General features: G+C 43.4%; 1 protein-coding gene across 3 annotated transcripts in view; it reads left to right on the top strand.

Moving 5' to 3' along the window:
• ipo13b (importin 13b) overlaps positions 1–22,277 on the top strand; it is a 253,469-nt gene that overhangs the window by 86,964 nt on the left and 144,228 nt on the right. For all 3 annotated transcript variants that reach the window (XM_072510858.1, XM_072510859.1, XM_072510857.1), the window contains 2 exons: positions 15,251–15,391; positions 18,106–18,247. In XM_072510858.1, coding sequence (XP_072366959.1) covers positions 15,251–15,391; positions 18,106–18,247 — 283 coding nt within the window. The remainder of the gene's footprint in view (positions 1–15,250; positions 15,392–18,105; positions 18,248–22,277) is intronic.

Raw genomic sequence — 22,277 nt, 5'->3', positions numbered from 1 at the left:
TGTAATTTTGTGGTTTGGGAGTCATGGTTTCCCAAAAAGGTGGTTGAGAATACAGGTGTTTATTGAAGTGGGTTAAAATGATGCACAAGACCATAACAAGTGAGAGCAGTTTACCGATCCCAGAAAAATGAATGAGTAAATATGATTTAATTTTTTTAATCTTTATTGTCACAAGTAGGCTTACGTTAACACTACAATTAAGTTACTGTGAAAAGGCCGAGTCGCCACATTCCGGAGCCTGTTCGGGTACACAGAGGGAGAATTAAGAATGCCCAAATTACCTACCAGCACGTCTTTCAGGACTTGCGGGAGGAAACCGGAGCACCCGGAGGAAACCTACTCAGACACAGGGAGAACGTGCAGACTCCGCACAGACAGTGAACCAAGCCAGGAATCGAACTTGGGACCCTGGCGCTGTGAAGTGACAGTGCTAACCGTTGTGCTGCTGTGCTGCCCATAAATATAGGGTAGCACAAGTGGAAGGGCAGCACGGTAGCACAAGTGGATAGCACTGTGGCTTCATAGCACCAGGGTCCCAGGTTTGATTCCCCGCTGGGTCACTGTCTGTGCGGAGTCTGCACGTTCTCCCCATGTCTGCGTGGGTTTCCTCCGGGTGCTCTGGTTTCCTCCCACAGTCCAAAGGTGTGCAGGTTAGGTGGATTGGCCATGATAAATTGCCCTTAGTGACCAAAAAGGTTAGGAGGGGTTCTTGGGTTACGGGGATAGGGTGGAAGTGGGGGCTTAAGAGGGTTGGTGCAGACTCGATGGGCCGAATGGCCTCCTTCTGCACTGTATGTTCTATGTTCCCTGCAGCTGGAAGTGGCAATCCGTTGTCTGTTAACCAGCAGCAATGTTCTCATTTTGTGCTTTGTCTTCTAACATCTCAGCCAGCTTGAGGAAGCTCTTTGTCTTTTGCTAGGCGAGCACCATGCCCTCAACCCTGAACACCCATTAAATAATTTTATTTCTAGGGGCCAGTGGTTTACCATATTCTAATTGTTTGTCCAACTTCATCTGAATAATAATGAAAGAAAGGAAAAGTATCCAAGGTATCAACCCCCCTTTTAGTTTTTCTCCTGCTGAGCTCGTAGATTCAGAGAATTCCTACAGTGCAGAAGGAGGCCACTTGGCTCATCGAGTCTACACTGACCCTGTGAAAGAGCACCCTATCCTCAGAACCCTGTAAACCCCACCTAACTATTGGACACTAAGGGACAATTTAGAACAGCCAATCCACCTAACTTGCATATTTTTGGACTGTGGGAGGAAACCTGAGCACCTGGAGTAAACCCACGCAGACACTGGGAGAAAGTGCAACCTCCACACAGACCCACGGCTGGAATTGAACCTGGATCCCTAGCGCTATGAGGCAGCAGTGCTAACCACTCTGCCAGTGACTTGTATGGTTAAGAGTGTACAAGATGCTGTCATATCCACTAAGGATGTCAACATGGAAGTCTGTACCTGGAGATGTATAAAAGATTAACAGCATTCAATTTGTGGATCCCTGGATCAATACTAGTATGTAAATTATCAGATTGTGCTAAGGTGCATTGTATTGAGAGCCTCCTGGTTCTAAATGACATTTGGTCCTCCGAGAGGGACATCCTGTTGGATCAAATGTCTCCTGCCTTGAAATAATTTCTAGGGAAACAGTCACTTTATTCAGCTTTCGTGAAGCAAATGGGGCATACCATAGTTACATAAAGAATGGAGGACTCCATGATTGCCAGATTTGAAGATGGTTCTGGAGCAAAAACAGAAATATTTTTGTTTCATTTTATAGTCCTGCCAACCAGATCTCACTCTTGCTCATTAATAATTGTGTAGGAAATGTAATTTGGATTGAAATAATTGCTGGCCACAATTTGTTTGCATAGCTTGCGATCTATATAGCTTATGATTCATATATGAGCAAACATTTAGGCAATTCGTGGGTCCTTGCAGTGAAGATTTTGAGCAAATCAGTTTTAATAAGCATGCACATGAAGAAAAATCAAACGTTCTGTCAGATATTGTCTGCATTTCATTTTTGTAAAATGGACAAGTCATGTACGTAATTCCTCTTGCGATTAACTTGTGCAAGGAACGATTTGTTGATTTTGACAGATTGGCGTTAATGACCAAATAATCAAGCTATACTGTTAGGTGCAGGGAATTGCTATTGTCCCATTACTGTTGTAAAAAAAAAAAGCTTCTGCATCACTGCATTATCTCCGCTGTTGCACAAATGAAGTTCAAACCTGCTGATGTAAATAATTGTCATGGTGTTCTTTGTGATTCTATTATTTTGCATCTAGCTCCACTCTTTCTCACTGCTCCTCTCCAGCCTTCTCCCAGAAGCCTGTGAGTCAATGCTTCATATAGTTCTGCATCTAGCTCCATCTAGTGGTTAATTATGATATGACATTAACCTTTTGGTTCTGAACATTTCCCATAATGTCACAAATGTGTTCTAACCTATTAGTTAATTGGATTTATTATCTAGAGTGGCTCAATTTTAATGCATCCTCTCCTCCCCACTTCACCACCTGTTGCTCTTTTCCTGCTGAAAGTTTAGTTCCCCTTTGAAGTGTTCTTAAAATGTTTTGCACTACAGGCGACGGTTGCATTTAATAAGACTTTACTAAAAAACTGTATAAAATATTCATGATAAACCCATAATCTTGCTTTTGCACAAAATAAGTTTATCTAGATAGTTTGTGTAATGGAGACAATTTCCAAGCTTCTCTTCAGTATTGTTCTTATGTTTGTGGTGGTGGGGGGAGTAGTGCTTTCTAAAGTAATTGGCTTCCTGGCTAGATCTAGTTTTCTTGCTGTAGTGTGGGAGAATGGAGACAAAAATGGGTTGGTGTTGAGGCGATGCACTGGATCATAATGGAGAGCATTGAGGCATTTCACAATGCCTGTAAACCTCGCTCTTCAACATCAACCCAGCCACTCCTACTATTGCCGATAATTTTTCACCAAAGTAAATACCCTTGGCCTGTGCCCAACCATGCAAGCTTTCTCACTTCTATTTCTGCTTCTCACTTTGGTTAGGTCGGTCTCTCAGGGGTTATGGGGAAAAGGCAGGAGAATGGGGATGAGAAAAATATCAGCCATTATTGAATGGCGGAGCAAGCTTGATGGGCCGAGTGGCCTAATTCTGCTCCTGGATCTTATGGTCTGTCTGAGCTAAAATGCTCACCATTCTGTACTCCTGAGAAACATTAGCAAACAAAATAAAATATGACAAGGTAAACAGAAAAACATCAGCATATCAGTAGATGGAGAATTGGAAATAATGAGTCAAAAAGCATGGATAACAAACCATATGCACTGATTTTCCTGAGATCAATGTCATGGGTGATCTTGTAATATATCTAGACTTTGGGTAGGTTGCAGCCACGTAAAATGGCTGCTTCCCGATTAATTTGCCCAAAACCCGATTTTTAAAATGGCTAACCGAAAAGGCTGATGGGAAAAGCAGGCAACAGGACACAAACGGACAGCTGCAGACAGAGAGCGTATTCGGCTCGGGGAAGTCGGCCCAGATCGATACTCAGGACTATTAACAGCCCATCAACCCAGACATCTGCAGTTATACTCAGGACTATTAGCAGCCCATCAACCCAGACATCTGCAGTTTAATCGGCTATCTCCAGGAACAATTGCAACATATTAGCAATTGAATACCGGGCCAGACCTGTCGGCGCCTGCAGTGGCCGAAACAAACGCAGGTGAATGACCACCCCCCGATCGGGGAATCGCCTCGCAATTGGACGTATCGAACCCAGTGATTGGGAACAAGTCCAATCACTTGGGACTCAGGGTCAAGGGCCGCCCCGAGAGGCGGGAAGCCCCTGGGCCCTATAAAAGTGAGGGTCCAAGTTCAGATCTCTCGCTCTCTCCCTTCTTTGCCTGCTCGAGACCTCCGCAAGAACATCAACCAGCAACTGTAAGTTTGAATCCAGCGATCGCTATCCGATAAAGACTCCTAGCCATCGACCTGCATCAGCCTTTTGAATCCCGCGGGCCAGATCCGATTGGATAAGCCATTCGTTTCCCTGACCTGGTGGGCTCTTCCTAAAGTTAAGTATTGGCCAGCAGTGATAGGTTTATTATATAGATAGTAGGATTATTGTGTAAACATTACTTGTTGTATATAATAAATGACCGTTGATTTCAATCTTACTAAGCGGTGTGCTGACTTATTAACCATAACTTGAACTTGAACCACGTGGCGGTATCAGAAAGATACCTGGCGACTCGTGAGCAAAGGTGACGTAATCAGAGCTAATAAACTAAGGCTAAAAAGAGCAACAAGGTAGAATATGCACTTTCAGTGGCTGTAATATTTTCTTGTCATGCTGTAATCTGTGATGCCTGTTTGTCACACTTGAATTTATCTATAGGTTATGCTTGGTTTTGAATTCTTCCATCCCAATTTCCACCTATATCCCTCAAGGTCGGCGGTGCAGTTCTTTGCCTTGCTATCCATCCGAGGCCTGTTTTAACAAAAGCTAACTTGGGTCTAAGGCCAGTGCTTGGCCCCTCTGTTCTTCTCACTGAACAGCTTTGTACTGTCCTTATTTCCCTGTGGGATGTTCTTGCAGTGTTTCTTTGCATCCTCTCAAATTTAGCAGTTTTTAGGACTTGTCTTTTAAAGGAGCCCAACTTGCACTGAAATCAATATGCTGAAATGCTGTTTTTCCTTGTGGGAGAGACGAAAACTAGGGACACAATTAGGTCGCCCATTAAAGACACAAAAATTATTTTCTTTGAAGGATGTTAGTCTGTGGGGTTTGCTTACTCAAAGAGGGGGAGGTGGGGGTCATTCAACATGTTCCAGGCAGAATTGGATAGATTTTTGATAGACAGAGTTGAGGGTTATGGGGAGCCGACAGGAAAGCGGATTTGAGAGTGCAATCAAATTGGCCATGATCTAATTGAATGCTGGAGCTAGCTTGAAGGGTATAATAGCCTACCTCCTGCTCCTAAGTCCTAGATTAATGAAGATAAAATCTCTGCTCCAGCAGCCTACCCATATTTTTGTTTTGTGCTTTGTATGTGCTGTGCAAACCATCACCCTTCATTTCTGTAGGCAATAAGGCATAGTTGCAGATCCAACATAGCATATTTCCTTTCTAGTTAAAACTAAAAGTACCAGCACATCTCCATGCTGAGCCTCCTCTTGGCTTGTGTTTACATTATTAAAATTTGATCTAAGGATATGACCACATTATTATTGTTCATATTAAAAACAAATTTAAAAACTAATAAAATAGAGATGGAGGATCAAGTGATGTGTTGTTTCTGCATGATGTAGGAGCTGGTGGACCCCATTGTAGTTCCCAGTGACCACATCTGTAATAAGTGTTGGTTGCTTGAGGAACTCCAACTCCGAGTTGATGAGCTGGATTCTGAGCTTCAGACACTGCGACATCAAGGAGGAGGGAGAGATACCTGGACACTGATCCAGGAAGCAGTCACACCCCTTAGGCTAACTAACTTAAATTTGGCCAGTGGCCAGGGACTGGAGGGTGTGGCTGCGAGTGAGGCAGGTAGAGGGATCCAAGAGGTAGGGTTGCCGGAGCCTCAGCCCGTGTCCCTGTCCAATAGGTTTGAGATTCTTGCTCCCTGTGTGGATGGGAATGGGAACTGCAGGGAGGATGAGCAAACTGACCACGGCACCGTGGTACAGGGAGCCATTCAAGTGGGGGGGGGGGAGAAAAAATAAATGTAGTCTGTATTTGGGGATAGTATATTTAGAGACGTAGACACTGTGTTCTCTGTGACTAAGATCGAGAATCCTGACGGTTGTGTTGCCTACCTGGTGCTCTGGTTCAGGATATCTCCTCTGGGCTACAGAGGAACTTGGAGTGGGAGGGTAAAGATCCAGTTGTCATGGTCCATGTAGGTACCAATGACATAGGTAGAATAAGGACAGAGGTTCTGCTAAGGGAGTATGAACAGCTAGGCGCTAAATTAAAATGCAGAACCAAAAAGGTAATAATCTCGAGATTACCTTTTTGAGAACCGTTGTAATGAGAAATAACATAAACACTGGAGATCAAGATGTGGAATCAGTCTGGGTAGAAATAGGAAATAACAAAGGGAAGAAGCCCTTGGTGGGAGTAATCTATGGGTCCCCAAAAAGTAGTTCTGCAGTGGGGCACAATATAAACCCGGAAATACTGGTGGCTTGTAAGAAAGTTAGGGCAATAATCATGGGTGATTTAATATGCACAGACTGGAAGAATCAAATTTGCAAGGGTAGCCTGGAGGCAGAGTTCATTGAATGTATCTGAAATGCAGGGGCTGGTTTAACATACTGGGCTAAATCGCTAGCTTTTAAAGCAGACCAAGGCAGGCCAGCAGCACGGTTCAATTCCCGTACCAGCCTCCCCGAACAGGCGCCGGAATGTGGCGACTAGGGGCTTTTCACAGTAACTTCATTGAAGCCTACTTGTGACAATAAGCGATTTTCATTAATTTCATTTCAGATTGTTTCCTGGAACAGTATGTTGGGGAACCAACCAGGGAGGAGGCTACTTTCGATTTGGTATTCAGTAATGAGGAGGAATTAATTAGTGACCTCATAGTTAAGGATCTACTAGGGAGTAGTGACCATAGTATGGTAGAATTCAAAATTCAGTTTGAGGGTGAGAAAGTGCAGCCCCACATGTGTTCTGGAATTTAGCAAAAGAAATTACATCGGCATGAGGACAGATTTGGCCCAAGTAGAGTGGGCAGGAAGGCTAAAAGGTAGGACAGCTGATGTGCAATGGCAGTTGTTTAAGGAGATACTCAATTCCTCACAACTAAAATATATCCCAGTGAGGAAGAAAGATGGGAAGAGAGGTAAAAAAACATCCATGGTTAAACAAGGAGGTCAAGGACAATAAAGACAAGAAACTAAGGTATATCATATTACAAAGGCCAGTGGCAGGCTGGAAATTGGGAAACTTTCAAACATAAATAGCAGGAGAATAAAACAGTATTAAAAAGTGCTAACGTAAATTGCGAAAGAAAACTAACGCAAAATATCAAAAAGTGTATGTTGGCCCCTTGGAAGATGAAACCGGAGAGTTTTTAGTGGGGATCACTGAAATGGCAAAGATGCTAAATCAATACTTTGCCTCAGTTTTCTTGGTGGATGACACTGCCATTCCTGTAGGGACGGGCAATTCAGAGGTAGTAGAAAGGGAAGAACTTGGAACAATCAACATCAATAGGGAAAGTATACTCAACAAGCTATTGGGATTGAGGGCAGACAGGTCCCAAGGGCCAGGTAGCCTGCATCCTAGGGTGTTGAAGGAAGTGGCAGTGGAGATAGTGGATCCATTGGTTACAATATTCCAAAATTACCTGGACATGGGAAAGATTCCAGTGGATTGGAAAAATGATAATGTAACTCCCTTATTCAAAAAGGGAGGGAGGCAGAATGAGAGAAATTACAGACCAGTTACTTTAACATTTGTTGTTGGGAAATTGTTAGAATTAATTATCCAGGAAGTAATATCTGGACATTTGGAAAGTCAAAACACTAGCCATCCGAGTCAGCATGGTTTTATGAAGGGCAAATCATGTTTGACTAATTTGCTAGAGTTCTTCGAAGATGCAACAAGCAAAGTGGATACTGGGGATCTTTTAGCTGTAGTATATCTGGACTTCCGCAAAACATTTGATAAGGTGCTGCACAGACGGTTAGGTCACAAGGTTAGATCACATGGGATTAGCGGTAATTTGGATAGATGACAGGCTGACAGACAGAAGACAGTCGGGTAAATGGGTCTTTTCTGGATGTCATGATGTAACTAGGGGGGTGCCACAGGGTTCAGTACTTGGGCCCCATAATTTATATAAACGACTTGGAAGGTTCAAAACCAAATTTGCAGATGACACAAAAAATAGGTGGGACAGTAGGTCGCAATGAGGAAATAACCTTACAAATGGATAGGTTATGAGAGTGGGCAAAAATGTGGCAGATGGAGTTTAATGTGGATAAGTGTGAGTTCATGCATTTTGGCCAGAAAAGTGGGAAGGCAACTTGTTATCTAAATGGGGAGAGACTTCAGGGTACTCCATTACAGAGAGATCTGGGGGGGCCTCGCTGATGAGTTACAGAAAACTAGCATGCAGGTACAGCAGATAATAAAGAAAGCAAATGGAATGTTGGCATTTATAGCTAAAGGAATAGAGTATAAAGGTAAGGAAGTATTGTTGCAACTATACAAGGCATTGGTGAGTATTGTGCACAGTTTTGGTCCCCTTATTTGAGGAAAGATGTAGTGGCATTGGAGGCAGTTCAGAGGAAGTTCATGAGGTTGATTCCAGAGATGTGAAGTTTGTTGTATGGAGAGAGATTGAACAGTTTAGGCCGATACTCTCTAAGAGATCAGAAGAATAAGGGGAGATCAAATTGCGATGTACTTGATGATAAACAGTATGGATAAAGTAGATGTGGAGCGGATGCTTCCTCTTGTGGGCATTGTAGAACAAGAGGTCATGGTCTCAGGATAAGGGGTAGTAAATTTAAAACCGAGATGAGGAGAAACTACTTCTCCCAAAGGGTTGTGAATCTGTGGAATTCGCTACCACAGAGTGCGGTGGATGCTGGGATAGTGAGTAAATTTAAGGAGGCGTTAGACAGATTTTTAATTGGTAATAAATTGAAGGGTTATGGAGAACGGGCATGATGGTGGAGTTAAGGCCAGGATGAGATCAGCCATGAATAGCAGAGCAGACTTGATGGACCAAATGACCTAATTCTGCTCCTATATCTTATTCCGAGTTGCCCTGAAGCATTAAGTCAATTAGACAGTGTGGTACTGCAGAAATACGCAGAAGGTTCCCTTTCCTCAAGTATATTTGGTGTTTATGGCAATCTGGTAGCTTTCATCATCATGTTCTGATTTTGTTGAATTAATTTCCACTACAAGAAGCCTTTCTGGGATTTTGAACTCTTGCCCAGTTTTGCAAGAGTGGGTTGGACGCCATAAACCAATACGTCCTATTAAAGCCAAACGGCAGGACTTCATTAATTTTTTTTTTTAGCTCTGTCACCCAACTGGCAGCTGGCCAAATTGGGTTGGGGAGTGACCCAAAAGTTCTCTGAGGGTCCTCCTGGTTCACAAGTGCCGAAGTATGTACTTGTCTTAGGGAGCCAGCAGCTCCCACCTCTCTTACACAGCTGAGTTTCCAGACGCCTGGGAAACCAATGAGGCAAAAGTTGATTTTAAATTGGGCTTCCAATTGCACTCGAGTGTCTGAGTATAATATATTAATTGTGTACCTGTCTGCACATGTGATGTCATGCTATTTGCTGGGGGGGGGGCGGGGGGGGGGGGGGGGGGGGGAAGAGACACGACGACATTGATGATGTTCATTCAAGGGCTGTGTAACTTTTGACTGCTATTGAAGATTGTGGCTACTTGGGGCACAATTTTACAATCTCTGGTTTTGAAGATCTGTTTGTGGGGATGTGTGGGAGCGTGGAGTTGGAAGTTCAGCTCTGTTAGATAGGATAGCTATATTACTGCTGCCTTCGATTGAATCTGTTTACAGAGAGGGGGGTGGAACCAGTAGTGAGGGAGCAGAGTTTTTTTGGGGGAGCCAAATACAATTGCCTTGGCATTCCCAGTGCCAATTAGAAGAAATTGGCACTAATCAAGAACTGCACATTTTGACAAGTAGTTTTAACAAGTAGTTATTTGAGAGCGGTGGTGGTGATGATAATTCTATTCTTATTTCTTTACCTGGGTAGTTATTGAACAGTTCGGACTAATAAAGAGATGTGGGGCGCAATCCGATGGCCACGCTGCGCATGAAAAACAGCTCGTCCAAGCGCCGATAGAAGGTGGCAGTAAACCAGATCCCCCAATCCCTTCACTACCCTCACTGAATCAATACCCAGACTTGCCTTTAGTTTCGCTTCCATTAGCTCCTCTTCTTTTTGACGGGCTGTAGTTCAAGTGGTGACCAGCACTCGAACCGTGTGCTCTTGGGACTACAGAACTGGCAATCTGATTGGCCAGCAGCTCTCCAAGGCATGACTTCCACCATAGATGGGGGTGTGCTGTTGCTACTGCTGCTCCCATTTCTTAAGTTCTTAAAGAAGCAAATTTAAGAAGAAAGAAATTGAATGCATCATTTGGACTCTGACCTAAGAAGGAAAGATGTACTCGATTTTAGTAATGACCACGATGTTCGCTCATCTCCTCAATGAACCACTCAGCCCCACAACCTCATTAATTCATTGCTTCCTATACCTGTTGTTAATAGAATCTTAGAATTTACAGTGCAGAATGAAGCCATTCGGCCCATCTCGTCTGCACCGGCCTTTGGAAAGAGCACCCTACTCAAGCCCACAGCTCCACCCTATCCCTGTAACTCCACCTAACCTTTTGGACACCGAGGGGCAATTGAGCATAGCCAATCCACCTATCCTGAAAGTCTTTGATCTGTGGGAATAAACCGGAGCCCTCGGAGGCAACCCATGCAGATACGAGGAGAAAGTGCAACTGCACACAGATAGTCACCCGAGGCCTCTATTGAACCTGGGACCCTGGAGCTGTGAGCAGCTGTGCTAACCACTGTCCCACCGTGCCATTCATTGACCTTTTAAATTATGACCAATTATTCCGACAATTAACACATTCTCAAATGTAATTATGCCATTCAATATCCAAGCACTGACAACTGACTAGTGTTCCTGTCTCCTCCACTACTTCCATAACACTTTCTAAATGGTTACAAAATCAGTTTTGATCCATATAGCCTGTGCTTTGAAATTCTGAGTGTGGGGCTCACAAGTTGATCTGTGGCTGTCAAAAGTGGGGTGAAGAGTGAGGAGATGCACAAAACGCCACAGTTAGAAGAATATCAAATTTACAAGAATATAATACTAGGGGGGTTGCCAATATTGGGAATTGCAAGGCCATACATTTCAACACTCAAATTGTTCTCCTTGGTATACCAGACTCCAGTGTAGGTCAGCCAGCAAGACTTGGCATAAATCTCAATGTGGGCAGCAGAGCTTTGGATGAACCTACGTTTCTGGAGGCTGGAAGATAACCAGCCAGAAGAACATTAGAACACTTGAGGCTGGAGGTAACAAAAGTATGAATGTGTTTCAGCGGAAGATAAGTTGAGGCAGGAGTGGAAATGGTGATATTACTCCAGTGTGGAGTTCAGCCCTGTTAAATAGGATAGCTATATTACTGCTGCCTTCGGTTGAATCTATTTACAGAGAGGGGGATGGAACCAGTAGTGAGGGAGCAGAGCTTTTTTGAGAAGCCAAATACAATTGCTTTGGCATTCCCAATGTCAATTAGAAGAAATTGGCACTAATCAAGAACTGCACATTTTGACAAGTAGTTATTTGAGGGCGATGGTGGTGATGATAATTCTATTCTTATTTTTTTACCTGGGTAGTTATTGAACAGTTCGGGGTAATAAAAGAGATGTGGGGTGCAATCCAATAGCCACACTGCACATGAAAAGCAGCTCGCCCAAACGCAGCATGACCGATAGAAGTTGGGAGACCCCGCAGCTGGGATCTACCTAGCTCGCAATGCCTCGCGCGATCTAACGTTGCAATGGAAATGGACGGGATCATTTTTTAGCAAATCTGCATGTTAGAGTGAGACAGTTACCAGGGGTGTTGGGATCTATCTCCTTTGCCTCGGAGACCTCGGGCAAGCGCCGTTCAGTGCTGGTCTCCACAAACAGGAACCAGACCAGACAGCACTCGCGAGGATCCCCTAGGGATTTGGAGGCCTCCCAGATGCATGCCGTTTGGGCAGGGTGGTACCCTGGCAGTGCCAGCCTGGCACTGCCAAGGTTCTTGGGTGGCACAGCTGAAGTGCCCAGGTGGTGCTGGCAGGGACACTGCTAAGGTGCCAACCTGGCATTGTGTGCTGGCAATGGGGCCGGGGTGCTCTGCGTGAGTGTTTGTGGAGGGGGGCGCAGGAGGGACCCTCCCATAGTGTGTTAGGACTTTGGGGGGGGGGGGGGGTCGGGGATGGCATCTGGGGACTCTGCAATCGGGCCACCATTTAAAATTAGCGTCCTGATCTCTCACTATACTGAGGAGGTCCGGCACGAGGAATGCCTCTGAGTGCAAAACGGGGCTATGTGCAGCCTCAGCCGTGTGCTCCCTGCTGAGGTCCCTTATTTAATGCGAGTTGTGTTTTATAGCCATTTGTTTCTTGGCGCTGCGAGCGCCGGGAACCACGCGGCTAAACACGCTTGCTAAGGGACTTTGATCCCATTTAATTGAATCACGCTAATTGTGTTTGTTTTCTCTGTACTTTTATGCTGTTATCAGCTGGAGTACTCTGAGCTTGACCATTGTCCATTGAATGCAAGAGCATCATCATTGAGCTGTACCTTTAAACAAGCATACTTGCATTCCAGTCAAAACTTGAAGGGAAAATAAATTACTGTGATATGAAGAAAGATTAGGGGAGTAGGTAGCTGGATTGTTCTTCGAAAGCTGACATGAATTTGATGATGTGGAGATGCTGGCGTTGGACTGGGGTGGGCACTGTAAGAAGTCTTACAACACCAGGTTAAAGTCCACCAGGTTTATTTGGTATCACTAGCTTTCGGAGCACGGTTCCTTCATCAGCTCCTTCACTAGCTTTCAGGAGAACAGCGACCACGACACCACACAACCCTGCCATGGCAACCTCTGCAAGATGTGCCAGATCATCGACATAGATACCACCATTACACATGAGAACAGTACCCACCAGGTACGCAGTACATACTCATGCGATTCAGCCAACGCCGTCTACCTCGTACGCTGCAGGGAGGGATGTCCCGAGGCGTGATGCATTGGCGAGACCATGCAGACGCTGCAACAACGGATGAACGGACGTTGCGCGACAATCACCCAAGCAGGAATGTTCCTATCCAGTCGGGGCGCACTTCAGCAGCCAAGGGCATTAAGCCTCTGATCTTCGGGTAAGCGTTCTCCAAGGCAGCCTTCAGGATCCACGACAATGCAGAACTGCCGAGCAGAAACAGATGGCCAAGTTCCACACTTAGGAGTACAGCCACAACGGGGACCGTGGATTCATGTCTCACTACATTCACCCCTCCACCATCTGGCCAGGGCTTGCGAAATCCTACCAACTGTCCTTGCTTGAGACAATTCACACCTCTTTAACCTGTGATTATCCCTCTCTCCAGTCGCTCTGTCTGGACCTGGCTGCAAAGACTCTCATTCAAAGTATCATCTTGCGTCATTCACTTTATCTATATGTGTTTGTGGAACCCACCTCTTCACTCACCTGTTGAAGGAGCTGCGCTCCGAAAGCTAGTGATACCAAATAAACCTATTTGACTTTAACCTGGTGTTGTATGAATTTGATGTGTTGAATGGCTTCTTTATGTGTTGTACTATTCTATTATTCAATGAACTGAAGACATTTAAATGCTCCCCTGGCCTTGATTATCTAGCGAAAGCAACAAGCCTATTTCTAGTGAGTGATTTCTAAGGCCCTCTTACTCTTCATATTGGAAAACTAATTCCCTTGCTGATCCAAATGCAAATCAAATCTGCTATTTTTGTCCTTCTGTTGTAGTCAATTGCAAACTAAAATACAAGCTCAGTTATATCATAGTCTCTAAAGAGTGAAGGCTATCAATAAAAATATCATTCTATCATTGAATCATAGAATTTACAGTGCAGAAGGAGGCCATTCAGCCATTGAGTCTGCACCGGCCCTGGAAAGAGCACCCTACCCAAGGCCACACCTCCACCCTATCCCAGTAACCCCACCCAATTGTTTTGGACACTATGGGCAATTTAGCAAGACCAATCCACCTAACCTGCACATCTTTGGATTTTGGGAGGAAACCAGAGGACCCGGAGGAAACCCACGCAGACACGGGAGAACGTGCAGTCTCTGCACAGACAATGACCCAAGCCGGGAATTGAACCTGGGACCCTGGAGCTGTGAATCCACTGTGCTACCATGCTTCCCTGTGCTTTCCTCCTCACCGGCTGGGTCTAGCAATACATCCACTGAATATGGAATCTTGCCCTGTCAATGTAATGGCAGGAGCGGGCGGGGGAGGGGGAGCGAGAGAAAAGCTTGAACAGAATTTGTTGCTTGCCCACTTCCATTATAATTCAGTGATTTCATTAAAGTCATCTGCAAAGTTTTGAATGCTTCGTGTTTTTCAGCCTGACATGATCTCTTGGTACTTTAATTTGCCAGCCCCTCCATTTTAGATCTTAAGAACCTGGTATATGCCAGTAGTTTTCTTACAATGACAAATAAAACTTTTTTGCAGACTTTTCTTTAGTAGCATACACTTGGAAGGGATGACTAATGCAATATAAAGGGAAGTTTTAGATGCTGTAAATTTTCTCTGATATCACAGACTTGATTAAAAATAAGCTACATCTACTACACTTGTGAATTCCTTTTGAATCTGGAGGAAATTCCAGTTTGCAATACGAGGCTTCAGAAGTACTGAATTAGCTACAGTGCGTGTTGTAGGATACAGAGGATAATTCTGCACTCAGATAACTGAATATTTGTAACCAACTTCTCCTACAATAAGGGTTTCTGAGCTCAGCTGGGCTCTCGTGGATGGTAACTGATTTATTGCAAGGCATTCATCCTCTGGGAGGAAGGAAGAGCTCTCAAAGCGGTTAGCCTTCCTGGTTTGGCTTAGTCATATTTCAGCACACAAATTTTACATTATGGCCCATGCAGCCCCTAAGCCAATGATCTGACTGTGAAGCCTATTTGTGCATAGTCTTTTATTTTTACTGGATTTCTCCTATTTTAGTTCGAAGGTTTGCAAAGAATTGGTGGCTCATCGGTGTGTAAATCTTGACGTGAAACATCAAACTTTGCATTGCAACATTTAAAAAAATAAATTTCACCATGGCGAACATCCAAGTGTTCCCACAAAGACAGTAATATCGATACTCCTGTCTTGTCTGCTATCTCATAGATAGAGGTCTAGGAGCTGGTTGTCTTCTTGTTTCCTTAGCTGAGGAATGATGAGAAAGAGGGAAGCTGCAGGAGGATGATCATACAAAAGCTGTGCTTGGTGAAAATGAGACTTTCGGGAATGGCATTTTAAAAAATTGTTGTTTTTGGATCAGTTTTACAAGATATTTGAAATTAAAATTCATCAGTATCTTGTAGTTTTGAAATTGTATAAGAGGTGGTAATGTTACGTGTGTTTTCTTTTGCTTGGTTTTAACTCTTGGATTCCCTTTGGGTACTTACAGATATGTAAACACATTACTGAAGCTGATCCCTCAGGTCCTGCAGTTGCAGGAGCAGCTGAGACAAGCTGTTCAAAATGGAGACATGGAGACATCACATGGCATCTGCAGAATCGCTGTGGCTCTTGGAGAAAATCACTCAAGGTTCAGTTTGCAATATTATTTATCTTTCACTTCAACCCTGTTTTATCAATTGTTACTGTCAAGAGAATCATTTGGGTACAAAAATAAAACCTAGAAATGTTTAATTAGAGCATGTTAAATTTTGTATGTTCCCCTTTTCTGTATAGCTTGATCTAGTTTGTGATGATATATGATTAGCTTGGAGGGGAATTGACGTTTAATGAGCAATTATGGTTGAAGTAAGAAGTAACCACTTCACATGTGACTGTAAAAATAAACAATCTCCTGAATTTTGATTAAATTTCAGAGTATTGGAAATTTTGGGGGTAGGGAACACTATGTGGAGTTACACATGAAGAAGTTGTACCATTAAGTACAGGAAATCTATCTAAACCTAAACCAGTGAAGTGATCGTTATTTGAATGACGGCGCAATCATTTATTAAATTAGTTGCCCTTCTCAGATCAGTTCATTTTGATTCTATTGTCAGCTTTATTGAACAAAATCTGAACAATTATTTGCAATTATAGTAACTAGAAAAAACACTCCTTGGTGCTTCACAGAAGTGTAATTAGACATAAATTTATGTTTGGGGGTGGGGGGAGGGGGGGGGGGGGCATGTTAGCACATTGGATTTGTAAACCAGAGGCCTGCTCCAGCAATTTTAGTTCCAATTGCACCACAGCAGCGGGAGAAATGAAAATTTAATGATTGAAATAAACTTGGAATAAGATTTTACGGTGGCACAGTGGTTAGCACTGCTGCCTCACAGTGCCAGGGGCCTGGGTTCAACCCTGACCTTGGGTGACTGTGTGGAGTTTGTACTTTCTCCCCATGTCTGCGTAGGCTTCCTCGACATAGAAACAATGATCATAACCTCCCATTTGGGTCACCCATGTTCTTTTAGGGAAGGGAATTTGCTATATTTGAAACTGGTCTGGCCTACATGTAACTCCACATTAACAGAAGTATGGTTGACTCTTAACTGCCCTCTGAAATGATACAGCACGCCACTCAGTTATATCAAACCACTACAGATAAAGCATTGTAGGTGTACCTACACCAGATGAAATGCAGCAATTCAAGGAAGTGACTCAACATCTTTTCAAGAGCAGTTGGAGATGGACAATACGTGCTGGTCTTGTCAGCATTGCTTACAAAAAGATCTCAGAAGAGAACTTTGTCAAAAGGCTTGTTTTCGGGTGGAGAGGAGGAATTTTGTATCTTGAGGCCTGAACAACTGAAGGCACAGCTACCAGTGGTTGGATGACATGAGTTAGCAATACAAAAGAGTGGAGGATTGCAAAATAATTGTTCAAAATGTTTTGGTTTTAAATAACTTCTAGCTGTGTCTCACTTAAATCTATATGAAATGTATATTGGAAAATTCAATCTAAATAACAACAAAGTACAAGCAACTAAAAAAGATAAAATATTTTACTTGTACACTTTAATCCATTATTAATCTAATAAATAAAAATCTGAGCCAGCTTTTCTTTCACGGGACGTGGGCATCAATGGCTAAGCCAGCATTTTTATTGCCCATCCCTAATTATAATGAGTTGCTGCAGTCTGTGGTGTCAGTTCACCCACAGTGATGTTCGGGAAAGCGTTCCAGGATTTTGACCCAGTGACAGTGAATTTATTTCCAAGTTAGGATGGTGTGTGGCTTGAGGGGGTAGGGGGGAGAACTTGCAGGTGGTGGTGTTTCCGTGCTTCTGCTGTTCTTATCCTTCTGGGTGGTAGAGATTGTGGGTTTGGGTAGTGCTGTCAAAGGAGTCTTGATTATTAGCTGCAGGTGTGTTGCTGTATCTTGTAGATGGTCACACTGCTGCCACAGTGCATCGATGGTGGAGGGAGTGGATGTTGAAGGTGGTGGATGGGGTGTCAATCAAGTGGGATGCTTTGTCCTAGATGGTGCTGAGGCTCTGACCTGCTTTTGTAGCCACATTACTTAAGTGGCTGGTCTTGTTCAGTTTCTGGTCAATGGTAACTCCCGGATGTTGTTAGTGGGAGTTTTAGTGATGTTAATGTGATTGAACGGCAAGAGCAAATGGTTGTATTTTTCTTTTGGAGATTTGTGTGGTGCAAATGTTACTTGCCGTTTATCAGCCCAGGATCTAAATGTATAAATATTTAGAATATGGTTGTGATGTTGCTGAGGGGATACATGCACAAGTATGGTCATTGTGATTAAGTTAAAGCCAGAGGTGAGGAAAGTTGTCACCTACCTGGTCAAGTTGCTGATTGTTGGACGATTTTGAAAGGGAAATCCCTCTATTGAAGCACCACTGTAAGGACTCTTTCAGTGACAATCACAAACCTACGGAAATTAACCTTTGAGTCTTGTAAATAATTGGAGAATAGAAGGACATTTTAACAAGGCTATAAGGAAACATAATTAAGAATTTAATTTCGAGTAATTTCAGAAATTTCACAGAAGCCTATATCTTTCCATATAAAGTGTGTAATATCTTCTCAAGTTAATGTGATGCAATATTTAAATAAATCTGCTGTATTACACTGTTGACCAGTTGGATTACAACACTGCCTAGACCACCTATGATAAATAGCACGGTAATAATACTAAAATTACCCTTTTAAAAGATTAAAGTGACAGTTTCCACATTTTCAGAATTACCTATACCTTTCTAATCTCTTGAATTATACTGTGCCATGTGCCCGTTTGAAACTTTCTTGACAAATGTATGTTTGTTTGTTTGTCCCCTGTACAGAGCCTTGTTGGAGCAAGTGGAACATTGGCAAACGTTTCTAGCACTTGTCAACATGATCATGTTTTGCACAGGAATTCCAGGCCACTACCCAGTGAATGAAACTACAAGCTCTTTAACACTTACATTCTGGTATACACTTCAGGTATGAGCAGTATTTTCATATTGAGTAAATTGCAAATATGACATGCCAATTCCTGATGTAAATTTTCAACAAAAATGTAACTTTGAGCTAGTGAATAGTCTAATTTCACTGGATAGTGAACAATCTTGCATAGCTGCATGCAGAAACATTTGATTCGTCCTAATTCTCTGGGTGAATTTGGAAATATTGGAATATTTTATGATGAGATTCTATCCAATGTGGTATAGAGCATACTTGAACTTAATTTGTTGCGGCTTCTTAAAAGTCATGGATTACAGCAGAAGTTTTAGAAATTGAAACAAAGGACAAACCGTGCCACCAACTTATTTTTAAATCATTACATTTTTCACTTACCTCCTGCAAGATTAGATTTTCACCATAAGACATAAGAGCAGAATTAGGCCATTCTGCCCATTCAGCCATTCAATCATGGCTGATATGTTTCTCATCCCCATTCTCCTGCCTTCTTCCCATAACCCTTGATCCCCTTATTAATCAAGAATCTGCCTGTCTCTGTCTTAAAGACACTTAGTGAATTGGCCCCCCACAGCCTTCAGCGGCAAAGAGTTCCACAGATTCACCACTCTGGCTGAAGAAATTCCTCCTCACCTCCGTTTTAAAGGATCGTCCCTTAACATTCTGAGTCTGTGACCTCAGGTTCTAGCTTTTCCTACTGGTGGAAACATCCTCCACATGTTCACTCTATCTAGGCCTCTTTGTATCCTGTAAGTTTCAATAAGGTTCCCACTTTTCCTTGTAAACCTGAACGACTATAGACCCAGAGTTCTCAACCGCTTCTCATATGACAAGCTCTTCATTCCAGGGATCGTTCTTGTGAACCTCCTCTGGACCCTTTCCAAGGCCAGCACATCCTTCCTTCGATACAGGGGCCAAAACTGCTCACAGTACTCCAAATGGGGTCTGACCAGAGTCTTCTACAGCCTCAAATGTGCAGCCCTGCTCTTGTATTCTAACCCTTTGACATGAATGCTAACATTGCATTTGCCTTCCCAACTGCCGACTGAACCTGCATGTTAATCTTCAGAAAATCTTGAACTCGGACTCCAAAGTCTCTTTGTTCTTCTGATTTCCTCAGCCTTTTCCCATTTAGAAAATAGTCCATGCCTCCCTTCTTCCTACCAAGTGCATAACCTCACACTTTCCACATTGCATTCCATTTGCCATTTCTTTACCCACTCTCCCAGCCTGTCCAAGTCCTTCTGCAGCCCCCGTGCTTCCTCATTGCTACCTGTCCCTCTGCATATCTTTGAATCACCTGCAAGCTTAGCAACAGTACTAAAAGGTCTGCATCCAAAATGTTAACTCCTCTGTTGTTGCCTGTCGTGCTGAATATTCTTAGCTTTTTCTGTTTCATATTTCTAGCATCTGCAGTTTGTTGTTTTAGATTAGATTATTTTTACCTGTCCCTCCCACATTACAAGCTACTGTCTTCTATGTTCCAGCTTGTTCTCTCTCTCTCCCACTCTCTCTTCCTTCCCTGGCCCCTTGTGCATTCTTCATGTTGACAATTTCACGCAAGTTACTATTTTTAACTGGTGGAGGTTAATGCTGCAGATGATACTTTTTGAAACAAATAACATTGTCAAGAATAAATGGTGCTCTGTTTGACCGTGAGCTTACCATTAAGACTCTGAGCTTTGTTGAAAATGTTGTGTTATATTATAAAGAATAGTGTTAGAATATTCCGATTTTTATTTGCTCCATGCTAGTGATTTATTATCCATGTGCCAACCACACCTCATACCTGGCCCAACTTTATTTGGCAAAAGTAAGTAGCCAACCCAGTTGGTGCCTGTTGTATTTTCATTGTTGAACCACCTCCTCAAATGGCAACAATCTCTAGTAGTATTCAGCATAATTTAAAATGGATCAGATTTAAAAGATGGAACACTTAATGTCATAGAGATTGAAAATTGTTTAAACATTGGTTAGTTTTCATAGAACCATAGAATGTTACAGCACGATTGGTCATTCAACCATTTAGGTTCATTCCTCTCTTTTTTAATGCCATGTCTTTGTTAGCTTTCATTTATTAATTTTTCTAATTGTTAATTAAATAATGTCTCTGAAGGTTTCTCACCACTAATGTTAAGCTGGCTGGCCGGCAATTGCTGGGTTCATCTCTCTCCCCCTTTTTGGACATACAACCCTTCAGTTGTCAGTTGGTCTGATCTCGAGGGAGACAGTGAACTTTTACAAATAAATACAAACTCCCAATTTCTTAACTGAAAGAATTATGCCGCAAGGTTTCATCCTTCATGAAAAAACCTTTAAAACAAAGCAAGTACCACTAGCAACACCATATATTTTCTAAACAATGGATTTTATGATGGAAAATTTCAACAGGACACTTTGTGCTCTACCTTTATTTTCACCCTATCCTTTCCATGGTCTTGCGGAATCCTTCACTTTTCTCCTGGACCCAAACCCAGGTATGCCACAGCTCTTAGGAATTCTCTTTGATTCTCCTCTGTGTTCCTGCTTTTTATCTAAGATAGGTGATTTCTTGGGGCCCTTCCACCAGCAAGTGGCAAGGAGACCTTACAATTCTCCAGAAGCACTTCATTATTGTGGACACCCAGCTCAAGCATTTAAAAAAAAATGTTTTTATTGTACAAAACAAAGGCAAGCATGACCACCCATCAAGAGCAAAAGAAGAAAGAAAGAGAAATATATATACATAGGTCGCCTTTGATTATATACATGAGTTGACTTTTGTTATTTACAATGCTTCCAGGCTCTTTTACTTTCTCCAGTTGGAGTTTATTTCTAGCTGGGTCCCCTGCGCCCCCCCCCCCCCCCCCTCTCTCTTCCTGATCCCCCTCCCCTTCTGGTGTGCCCTCTTCCCTCATCAGGTTTTATGTCCTGTTTCAGTTTGGTTGGCGTGATGCCGTGTATTATGTCATTTGATGGGCATGGTTGGGCCCCATCCCTCTTTATTCCACGCTCCATCCACTTTCATTTGCATTTGTTGTTGTACCGTGGTTTCCTTCTCCCTGCCTCTGGCCTATTGGCTGTTGGCTACAAACAGGTCTTGGAACAACTGGGTGAATGGCTCCCATGTTTTGTGGAAGCCCTTTTCCAGCCCCTGGATGGCAAATTAAATTTTCTCCATCTGGAGAAAGTTGGATAGGTCAGACAGCCAGTCTGCAGCCTTGGGTGGTGCTGCTGATCGCCAGCTGAGCAGGATCTTCCGGCAAGCGATTATGGAGGCCAAGGCAAGGGCACCACCCTGTTCCCCATGAAGATATTGGCTGCTCTGAGACCCAGAAGACTGCCACTCTCGGGCATGGCCCCACCCTCATCTCCACCACCTTGGACATTGCCTCGAAGAAGCCTGTCCAGAACCCAACAAGTCTGGGGCAAGACTAGAACATGTGGGCATGGTTGATCGGGTCTCCTTGGCACTGTTCGCATTTATCCTCCACCTCTGGGAAGAACCTGCTCATTTGGGATCTGTGTACCAGGCTGCATTAGGCTTAGCCGTGCGCATGTGGAGGTGGAGATGACCCTGTACAGTGCTTCACTCCAGAGTCCCCACTCTATTTCAAACCCTAGGTCTTCCTCCCACTTTTCCCTTGTCTCGTCCAGTGGTGTACCTGCCCTACCGTCGCCCATACAAGTCGCCGCATCCAGTAGGTCCTCTAACACAGGTCCGCATCCAGTAGGTCCTCTAACACAGGTCGTTACAGCGGTTGTGGGTACATTCGTATTTCCCTACGTAGGACGTTTTTGACCTGCATGTATCTGAGCTCGTTATCCCCCGTCAGCTGGAAATTCTCAGTTAGTTCCTTGAGTGTTGTCAATCTGTTGTCTGTGTAGAAGTCCCTAACTGCCAACGTCCCCCCATCCTGTCTCCACCTTTTAAAATTAAATTTAGAGTATCCAATTCATCTTTTCCAATTAAGGAGCAATTTATCCTGCACATCTTTTGGATTGTGCGGGCGAAACCCACGCAAACACTGGGAGAATGTGCAAACTCCAAACAAACAGTGACCCAGAGCCAGGA

This window comes from Scyliorhinus torazame, chromosome 7 (genome assembly GCF_047496885.1).
Source record: "Scyliorhinus torazame isolate Kashiwa2021f chromosome 7, sScyTor2.1, whole genome shotgun sequence".
Taxonomy (NCBI): domain Eukaryota; kingdom Metazoa; phylum Chordata; class Chondrichthyes; order Carcharhiniformes; family Scyliorhinidae; genus Scyliorhinus; species Scyliorhinus torazame.
The sequence above is the reverse complement of the archived record's forward strand: the minus strand, read 5'-3'. Positions and strand labels throughout refer to the sequence as shown.